At 41.5% G+C, this 11161-nt stretch overlaps 1 protein-coding gene across 1 annotated transcript; it reads right to left on the minus strand.

Annotated features, from left to right (window-relative positions):
- Positions 1–232: 232 nt before the first annotated feature.
- On the minus strand, positions 233–6004 carry MRGBP (MRG domain binding protein). Its single transcript, XM_068416233.1, has 5 exons — positions 5773–6004; positions 5067–5188; positions 4456–4537; positions 2777–2851; positions 233–1706 (listed from the first exon to the last, which is right to left on the minus strand). The coding sequence occupies exons 1-5, from the start codon at positions 6002–6004 to the stop codon at positions 1516–1518; spliced, it is 702 nt and encodes a 233-aa protein (XP_068272334.1). The 3' UTR covers positions 233–1515.
- Between the last annotated feature and the right edge of the window lie 5157 nt (positions 6005–11161).

The raw sequence follows: 11161 nt of genomic DNA on the forward strand, positions 1-11161 counted from the left end.
CTCAACTCACTACTTCACAATTGCATTACACTAGATAGAACAGAGAAAATCCTCTAGTTTGGAAACTTACAACAACCCCTCTGTTGACTCCAGCAGGCCAGGATTTCTTATCAAATATCTTAAATAACATGGTAAGATCCAGACAAAGTTAGTAAAAAAAAACCCATACCACCAGGTAGGCACTTTTGCCCAGTTTCACTAAAGGTACAAGATACCTAAACAACTTTCAAAATAAGTTGGGCCAAATTTTAATCAAGTTACAGAACAATTACCATTTAGTAAAATAAAGACAAGTCAAATTTATTCTTGGAACAACAAGTGAAGCGAATAACGCAGACAAGAACTTGGCTATGTACCTAGAACGAAAGCAAAAACTAGAAGATTCCTCGTTCCTCCCCGTGAAGGCAATACTGCTAAAGAAGTAATTCTTCTTTTTATGAACTGAAAGTTAATATGGTAAAACAAATTCCGTTAACAGTTCAGCCTCCTTTATTCACCATTTAACATGTCTTTGTTGATTGTGGTCCATCTTTTCAGAACTCAAAAACAGTAACTTCATCAAATCTTAATATCCTAGCATACAAAAGATAGGCATTACAATGTCAACAAGATTCTTAAGTTGTAGAACAAAACTAACGTTTTGGAATACCAATTCCGTTAACATCTACTAAAACTGCCTTAAAAAAATAAATAATTAAGTACAAACCCCACTATTATATACTACTATAGTACAAATGGATGAAGCAACATCTCCAGGTTCATGCACAGCTCAGCTGATCCCTTACAAAACCATGTGCCATCACTGGATATTTTATTTAGGATACTTATTAATTATTATTCATGGAGCATTATCATTTTCACTTCACTTACAGTATATAAACTTATAAAGATTGAAAAATATTATGTCACTAGGGGTGAAAGAAGGTTCCTCCAGCAAACAGAGCGAAAGAATACTTCAACTCAGTAGTTATCTGTATTTAAAAGAATTTTAGTTTTACTGAACCAACAAATTCAGACATTTAATACAAACACTATGTTTGCAGTAAGTAAAATGGCCAAACAACTTTACCCACAGAGGGTCAGTAATATCCAACAACAGCAACAAAGGCTGAAAAAATGACCCAAAACTTATAGAAATAACCTACACTTTTCTTGAACTGAGGCTCCACGTTTCACTGAGCACTTGTTTCACAAACTATCCTGACACAGAGTGTGTTACTTGTTTCAAATGCAACCACTGGAATTGTTACATACGCATGAACTCCGAACGCTGCCAGCTTTTCTCCTCCAGCGCCCTGAGAAGGCAGCTCGGCTACTCGGTGCTGACTAGAAAACACATCAGGAAAGAACGGCAAAGTCTTGCATGTTTAAAGCCAACGTGCAGATTCTTCAAATACCTGGCTCAGGTATCTTTTCCTTTCTCAACAAGTTTACGTAGTGACTATCCTGCTACTCATTTTTAACATTCCCTCCTCATGTTCCAGAGTTTATTCCTTCTCTCTGTCACAGCTTCCTTTACGTTCTCCGCCGTTTCGCAGCGCTTGGACTGGAAGGATTACTGTTTGCATTTAAGACCTTTTCAGTGACTCTGTTGCGCTTCCTCTTATCAGATCCTTCTTTGGACCCAGAATCTGATGATGTTTTCTCTTTCTCTTTGCTGCTTGGCTTTTCAGTTGTTTTTCCTAAACTTCCAGAGGGTGCAAAAACTGAAATAGGATCAAAGTAATGATTCCAGATCAGAGTTATACACATAGGCAAACAAGAAGTGATATCAAATTTCTTTATATTACATAGAACTTTTCAAACCGATCAATTCTCAGCATATTTAACCACCATGTAAGTATTACTTTCACTTTTAATGGAAAAATCTTCTGTAAGAAAGGCACATCTTGCTATTATTATTATTTGCTTTAAAGACAGGCATGTATTTTGACAGGCTAAAAATGGAACTCATTAAGTGGAATTAAACAGCACTTAAAATTAAAATACTTAATTGGAACACTTACAGAACATAGGACCAATCTATGAAATTTATAATCAGCAACGGTCGTGACACTTGGTATTACAGATAGATTTTAAAACTGAACACCCAAAATGTGAAATTTAATATATTTTTAAAATACATTTTTAGATCTTTTATTACACTCAATCTTAAAACATCACTTATTCTGTGATATAAATATTACGAAATTATATAGTTAACAGTTGGCTTGGTCTGTTAAGGCAAATAGCAGGATCTCTGCTGTTCACATCTGACTTTGTTCTACAGCAAAGTGTTAGGAAAATAAGCCTTATATTTAAAAGAAGCAAGATAATGCAAATAAAATAAAATAAAAAACCACTCTGCCCATCTTCCCATTGAAGCATACAATCTTACAATCGTTTTTGATTTATAGGCCCTATTTTCCCCCACGACTACAAAGATCCTAACACAGGGTATTTAGGTTCACTAAAACTGGACTCAACTCGTTCAGAGATCCTTAGATTACTTCAGACTCCCAGGGTTTTCTGAAGTACATATTAAAACCAAAAAACTCCAAAGCTATACAACCTTGCACATATGAATTAGGAGCAAAGGAGAAATCTTTCGAAGTATCAGATATTAGCAACTGCTTACTCTGTGCATTCTTACATTACTCTACTTCTTGGCATGAGCACACACTAAGTCTGAATACAAATCACAAAGTACATCATATTTGGGATTTACATTTTAACATTCTCAGAGTTACAGCTTGTTTTTAATCTCGTATTACACAGTAGAGAGTTACAAATTTACCTTCTTCTGGCCCTGCATGTGTTTCCATCTCTTCTTTTATTTCCTCTTTCACTTCTTCTTCTATCATTACTTTTCCTACAGAAAGGATTGTTAGGCAATGGTTAGATGGTTTTAAAGAACTGTATGTATTTTTTCTGGATTAGTAGCCTCAGCATCTGTGCATAATGTTAACAAATATTCAGTGCAACATTCAGCAGTAATTTAGAAAGGTTGTCACGTGTCAAAAAGTTCCACTGAAATTATTAACAGGAAGAAAATGAAACGCTGAATAGGCAAAACGTATTGCACTGTCTTACCTATATTATGATTTTATATTGAATTTATGTAAAGTTTAGTGTACCTACTAATTGAGAAGCATTCCACTGTACTTTAAAACATCCCAAGAACTCCTTTGGCAGATGCTTGAACTTCCTAGCTCCTGCCTTGGATAACAGTAGTAAGTAACACACATATAGTTAACTTTAAAAATCCAGCTCTCACTGCTTAACCTAGGATTTCTACCAAACTGCTGTGTATTTCTACTAGGCAATACAGATACACTTATCATGAGTGAGAGGGATTTGGAAGAACTAAGTAATTGAATCTCAAGAAGGTAAAAACACAAAGAGATGATTTCACAGTGCAGTGAAACCCCTGTGAATCTATACAAACGCCTCTAAACATGTCATATTATTTTGTTTTCAATCAATTTTAAGGCAACTACAGAAAAAAACCCTCATGAAAAATCTGTCATCAGACATTAAAAACAAGTAATGCTTTTAAAAATAAGATATATGAACCATATTAAAAACAGTCATATACTAAAAATGAGATGGTTATACCAGCACAACAGGTCCTTGGCACAAGTGCACAGCCAAAAAGCAAGTTCCTCCTGCTACTGAAACTGCAGCTGTTCAGTGAGTATATTCCTGGTGTACATTTTTAAACAGTTGAATTGCTGTTTAACTGCCTTATATCATCATGTACAGAAAATTTTATCACAGAAATAATATTATATGCAAATTATATACAGAAAATGGTATTTTCATCAGCTCCATAGCTCCCGCTCTTTAAAAAATGATCTTGCTACAAAATGAACCACATTACAATGTGTAAATCATCTGTTTTAGCAAAAATTATGGACTGATGTAATATTACAGCAGTCTCAACAAAGTGCAAAAAACCCATAATAAACTACTAATCACCTTGCAAAGAACCACATTCTGCCTTTCACTCTGCAAAGGGATTTATCAGTGAAGCACACAGATTTTTTGTGTATACCCAGAGGGAGAAGTTGAATCTAAACAGTATAAACAGAACCTGCTTGTGCCATATTAGCTTTCCATCTACATTACATTTAAGAATATGAGAAATACTGTGTGGAACCTGACCAAAGGTCTATCTCTCCCGCTAGCCTGTCTCCTACAGTGGTCAATCACAGAGGCTGATAGTGAGAATATGAACAGCACAAGCAGCAGTCCTTTCCCCAACAGTTTCCTTCAGTCAGCTGATTAAAAAATTCATGAGATAAAGTTGTATCTGTTTAACACTTCCTTTTCCTGCTACACCTCACACCCCAGTCTGAAAGAATGGCCTTGGACTGGCACGTTACGCTCTTTTTTGAGGGGTGTTCTGTTAAACTACCTGTTCTGAGATTAGATTAGAGTAACCAAGAAGAAGAGACTGCTGTCACATCTTACCTTCTCTCACTTCTTGAATCATTTCATCAGGAAGAGCAAAATTCTTCTCTATATTAGGGAACGGAAGAATCTCAGATTCGTGCTTAGAAAGAAAGGAAAGATCTGTATGAATGATTTTGGTAACAAATTTAATTTGGATTTAGAAGTGCAATCTCAAGTTCTATTTTACATGCAATTAGTAGCTAAATAATTCTTAACAAGATACTTCAAGCACTAGAGAATCAGAAGGCTCCTGATGTCAGCTTATTACTAAGGTAAAGATATTTGATCTCATGATCATTTGAGATCATTTCTGGAATCCAACCATGGCAAATTCTTATGTGAACACTCTATAACCTCGTTTAGCACTTAACTACCTGTGTAAACATTTGCTGGATGAGCGTTTAGGCAACTTTAATGGACAAAGTCAGAACACAGTATGGAAAAAAAAAAAAACAAACAACAAACCACTGCACGTTTTATTGTCTTTCACCTAATGAGGAAAACCTCATCTACTCACTGGAACGACACATAATTCTTAGGAACACAAAACATACGTCAGGCCCAGTGATTTTGGCTTATCAAAACTCCTGAACTATAAGAATGTGCTTGCATCAATCTGTTATACTCACAAGAGCTTGCATATCATACATGGTGCTCAGATGGTCCCAAATCACTTTGGAAGAAATCTGCCGTCCAATATTCTGACTGAATTTATCTCGGATACAAATCATGTGGAAATGGCGATTTACACCTGGGGGAAGAACTCAGTGCAATTAACACCACTAACAGTTTTACTTATGCCAGACAATTTAAAAAAAAACATTCTATCGTTACAGGGAAATCATACATCATGGGAGAAACACTGGCAATGTGGGCAGCCCTGCCTGGCTGATGTTTCACCCCACATCACAGGTGCTATTCTGGAGAGGGGCTGAGGGTGCCCCACTGGGTCACGCTGGCATGTGGCCGCAGCCGGAGCTTTCAGAGCGGCTGCGTGGAACACAACCGAGGGAAGGATAAGGCAGCAAGTCAGGAAAGGCGAAGGCAGAGCGGAGCGAGGGCTGGCCCCGTGCCCCTCGAGGGGCGGCTGCGGAGGCCGGGAGGGCACGGCGCCTCCCTCCCCACAGGCCCCGCCGCGCTCGGGAGCGGCCCCGGGGCCCTGGGCCGGCTGCCGCGGCGGAGCGGGCCCGGGAGGCCGCTAGGGGCAGCACCGCAGCGCGGCCGGGCCGCTGCCCCGCCGAGGGCCCCCCCCCGCCCCGGCCCTGCCGCTCCGGGCCGAGCGCCTGGCTCTCCTCCCCGGCCAGCGCCGCTACTCGAGCCGCGGCCTGCTCTCACCTACGGGCTTGTGGCCCAGCATGGCGTGGAAGAGGCAAACCTCCACTTCGGGGCTCCACACCACCACCGCCTCCTCCGCCGGCACGCCGGGCTCCGGGGCGGCGGCCGCTGCCGCCGCTGCGGCTGCAACGGCGGCGGCGGCAGCAGCGACCGCCGCGGCGGCTCCCGGCCCGGCCGCGGGCAGCGGCGGCTTCTCCACAGCGCCCGCCGAGCCGCCCTCCGCCTCGCCCATGGCCGCGCCGCGCGGGCCCGCCCGCCGCCGCCCGCCGCCGCCCGCAGCGGCTCCTGCCGGCCGGAGGAGGGGGTGGCGGGCCGCGGGCGGGGGGGAGGCCCTGTGGGGCCTCTTCCCTGGAGCAGGAGGAGGTTTCGTGGGGGGGTTACCCCAGGTTTGGGCTGCACCGCGCTCGTACGCCGGAGGCGTGAGCTGGGCGCGCAGCCCGTCCCCTCAGGGACGAAACGGGGCCGTGAGGTGCCTCGCAGAAGTTTCTCATCGAGCGTTGCCAAACTTTTGGGTTTCTTGGACCAGTCATGGAGGCAGCGGAATGCCGCCATCCCAAATGGCCTCCACAGGCCTGTTCTTCTACACGGGGATCACCAGAGGGGTGGGAAGGTGGCACCAGGAGGGCAGAGCGGGGCCTGAGGCTTGGTCCCGCCACCAAGGAGGCCTTGGCCACACCACCAAGGAAGCCTTGGCCACCCCAGCGCTCGCCCTCCCAGCCTGTCCTCTGGCACAAGGAGCTGCGAAGGTGGAAGATTGCGCTGGGGATGGTCCCGAGTGCTGCAAACTGCCCCCCCCAAACCACTCGTCCTTCTTACAACAGGATCAGTTTATATCATCCTCCATTAAATCTTAACAAATAACTATGCCTGGCATGCCTGAAAAATGTAGAATTCGCCAGCTTTGCCTGTCATTTAAAACGTAAAAAAACATTTTGTTTGGGAAGAAAGAGAATTTATCATTCCCTTGGTGACAGGGTTTTTTGCCTTGTTAGGTATTATTAGACACAGAGGCATGAAACAGGACTTCTGTTGCTTAGGTGATCAGGTTTTCATATTGCTCACTCCTCACTTGAAATCTTAATCCTTTTCGTGACATTAAAATAATTTCAATAGCAAATCGCAATGACATCATACGCAAAGAACGACCATTCTGAGTGAATAATAAAGCAGTGGGGGCAAAAACTCACAAGCAGAGAGACATTATTTTCATGCAAATCATCCAAATAAGTAGGAAGGGAAAGATGCAATTTTCTGAAATGGAAAACCTTCTGTGCCTTTGATACCCAAAGAATTAACTTAATTCATATCATTCTTTGCATCTTGATCTAATGCTTATGCACAAAACAGATTAATCTAACATTAAGCAAATGTTTGAAATGCGCTAAACTCAAAACCTCACGAGTGAAGCCTCGTGAAGTTTGGTATGGATGCCTGGATACAAATCCTCCTCTCCAGCGGGGTTCAGGCTAGCCTCTGGAAATACAAAAGTGTCTCTCACTCCTGTCTGGTTTAGGCGCTGTTGAAATTTTCCAGGAATAACTGTTTCTGTGAGAGCTCCATTCACAGTGACAGAGATCTCACTCGAATGACTTTTTCCACACCAAGGCTACAGGAATCTCCAGAAATATTTCTTCTGCCTGCTGTCCTCTCTCTACCCATGTCCTGCTTACCCTGAACCTGCCTTTACACAGCTCAGCCTTCACCCTGCTTTCCTCATTTTGAGCCAAATTGTTATATCAACAAGATTTTGCTGATCTTGAATACAAGTCTGAACGCTTTTCCGGTTAAATCCAGCCCTAAATCCAGTATGGCTCTCAGACCTGTTTGATCTGCCAATGTTTATTTGATCTGTGCTGCTACCTAGACTTAAGCTGCTACCGAGAGGGTTATGATTTCCTGTGATGACTGCACAGCAGGAGTAAATGAGTTCCTGAACGACTTAAATTCCTGTTTTCATACACATGTTTCTAGGCGTAGAAAAATGAAGGAAGGAAGAAAAGGAAATAAATTACAGACTGGAAAAATTGTTCCCCCATAGAATAGTTTTCAAAGTTTTACAGGAATATTTTTTTTTTGTTATTTTTAAGTCTATGTGAAACACTGAGCTTCAGCACTCTCTTCTGTCACATTATGCTTCTACTTAAAGACTATCATCAAGAGGGAATAACCGTGCCAATTCAGATAGCAATTTTTATGTCATTAAGTTCTGATGACTAAAAAAAGCAGCATGTAAAAAAGCAGAATGTGAAAAAACATATGGCTACCTCCAAAAGTACAATAGCATATGAAAATAATTTAATTCAGCAGAATAATATTAATTCAACAGGAAGAGTATATGCATACACTGGCTGCTAGTTTGTTTCCATCACAAATAATTGCATTTCACTGTGTCTAAATTTCCTTGTGTCTTCCAATGCCTCTAGGAAACATATGGGAGCCTATGATAATGCCACTTACAGCCTCCATCTGGATTCGATCCAGAGTTAAATTTTTCTCTCTTTAAATTTTAGAGGTTTTCCCCCCCCCTCATTGAACAGATTTTTCAGGTTCTGAAAAATTTACCTTCCTCTTGTTCAAGTTTAAATCTTACTTTTGGTTTTAAGCAGATATCAGCAATGTAAGACATGCACAATTTAGTTCTTTTTCTTCTCACTCTTCAGGCTGCTTTCAGCCTTAGAAACCTATTATATCAACTAAGGGTGCTCAGCCCTTTGCTGGATCGGGCCATGTCCCCCCCCGGAGAGATGGCCTGATATTTCAGAAGACATTGCAGTCTGAACAACTGAGAAATACGCCCAGCATTTGGCATTCTCTCTAGAAGCATCGGATTTCTGGGATAAGCAATACGGCTACAACTATTTCTGTCGTTATTTTAGAACACCATGTGTTAGCGCCCGTAACAAAGGGAAAACTTCATTCCGAATCCTGTATAATTTTTGGTATGCTACATAAACGTTTGTAAAAGAATATCACCTGCATACTTTTGCATTAAAACCAGTCACTTAACCTTTGCTTGGGGTTTTTAGCACAACTTTGATGCATAATCTAAAAGAATTTTGCTTATGTAGGTGAATGAAAACTCCTGAGACCCCCGGAGAGCATTACCAGCTTTATTCTAGAGAAATTAAGAAAGAGAAGTACTGCAGTTTGCTGGAGACAAAAACTGTCGAGGAGGGAGAACCAAAAAGATAAACCTGTTTGTTGTTAGAGTGTTATCACACAGTCCTTTAGAGCAGCGTTGCCTCTTCCAGTGGCTGGCAAAGAGAAACTTCCCAGCTTTCTTCCAGTTACCTAAGTTCTTAGCAAAAAAAGTGTGTTTGATTATTTTAAACAAGAACATGGAACAGGGAGTTCGTGCTCAGATCTGGCCTGCATGGCTTCATACAGGGGCAAAAATATGGAATTTAATTCAAAATAAGGAGTGGGGGGGAGTGTGTGAAGCAGCAGAGGGAAGCAGCTGTCAGACAGGGGATACATTCTGTTTGCTGAGACATATGTTCCTGAACTGAACTTTTCCCTTGTGATCGGTTATGCTCATTCTCCCAGCAGAGAGAGGCTACAGACTAGATGGGCATCAGATGGCAAGACTTAGAAAAATAGATTGAAAAAGGTTCAAATAATCATCTCTACGCACGCACAGAAGCGTTCATTACTGCTGCTGTTACGCTTCAAAATATCCCAGTGCAGAGTGGGGACTGGAGAAGGAAAAGCCATCTTACTGACTTTCAGTTTAATAAATCCATCATATCCCAGGCTTACAGAGAAGCATAAAGAAGGACCAGTGGATTTAGAATGAACCAGTTCAAGGTGAGCATAAGAATGAGTCCATGAATGCCTGGCTATCCCAAGCCACCATCAGAAGACCACAGTATGTTTTAGTGAAGGTAATTTTTATTGATAGTGCCTAAACTGCTTGCCAAACTGAACTCACTCTATCCCAGCTGGTCAGCAGAAATCTAGAAGGGATTCCTTTCCTCGACAGTTTCAGTGTTGTATTGGGATTGTTCAGGTCATCATTTTCTTCTCTTTTTAATTCATTTTTCAAAACAAAAATACTACTCTTTAAAATAAAAAAGGGCCAGCATAAACAGAAAGGATGTCAGAAGGAAAGCAGCCAAGCACTAAACCTGACTAGCTGACATTAAAATGACAACCACACTCAGCCCTTCACTGTGGCGGAGGGTGGCAGCAGATTTTCATACAGTATGGGTACTCATTTAAGCACATACAAACGTTGACATGACTATGCAAGTCGGGGGTTTGGGAGGTTCTGTTAGGGCTCTTTTTTTTGCGTTTCAGCTTTGGCTACCTGAGGGTATTCACAAGTACCCTTCAGCATCGTCCATTAGGCTGCATCATCTGGGTGATGTTTAAGATCGCTTCCCTATGCACTGGCAAACGATGATGTGTTACGAACAAACTGCAGCTGCAGCCAGCCAGGCAGTGCTGCTGTTCCAGAAAGCTGTGGAAACAACAGGTTAGTTTGAAATTTGGCTTGCAATGATGATAAGTCAATAGCACCATCCAGGACTAAGCCAAGTAGCTTGTCAAAGAATGTGTGAACTTGTGTGGTTTGTACAAAGATGTCTCTAGATTCAGCATGTCTCTGAAACAAGAGAGTCCACAAAGTGCTAGTAACAGGACTTTTTTTCCTCATTAGTCGTGAAAAACAGGCCTGTCCTGTCTCCTCTTTTGTTTTACAAACACTTCTGTATTGATTCCAAAATTTCAAGCCTGCATTTGATTTACAGAACCAAACCAGAGCTGTATAATTCTAGGTTTATCCTCATGTGCAAAGAATATCATTACTCACAGTAGGGAGTGCTTGATAGACCAACACATCTGATGATGGAGCTTTATCTGTTGAGCCAAATTCCTCTCTGGGTATGGGGTGACATCCATCACATGGAGAAGAAAATGGATTCTCAGAAAACCTCAGTATATTTGCAGTGGTTCTGTTGGTAGGAGATGCTCTTAATGTGGGTCAGAGTTTGCCTTTCAACCAGACAGATACTACTACTGGATCAGGAGTTAATTTGACTGGTGTAGCCTAAAGTCTCTGAGTTTTGTCCTTCACCATTTCAATTAATCCACCACTATCTTTAATAATCCTAAAACAGACCAGCTACAAAAAAAAAGTTGTCTTATGCTTAAGTGTTAATCAAAGGGGAAAAAATCCATTTATTTCAGTGAAGGTGGAATTTCATATAGACTTTCTTGTTTCTATTTATTTGACAGTTTAAGAGACACCTGTAAGAAGAGACAGGAGACAGTTGGTTACTATATTTCAGGCCTGCAACTCTTATTTTTTGGTTGTACTTTACACCACATATTTCAAAGCCAGTTATTCCTTCTAAAACAGCACAAAAATGCCAAAGTAGCTATATCA

This window comes from Nyctibius grandis, chromosome 19, assembly GCF_013368605.1.
Source record: "Nyctibius grandis isolate bNycGra1 chromosome 19, bNycGra1.pri, whole genome shotgun sequence".
Classification (NCBI taxonomy): Eukaryota; Metazoa; Chordata; class Aves; order Nyctibiiformes; family Nyctibiidae; genus Nyctibius; species Nyctibius grandis.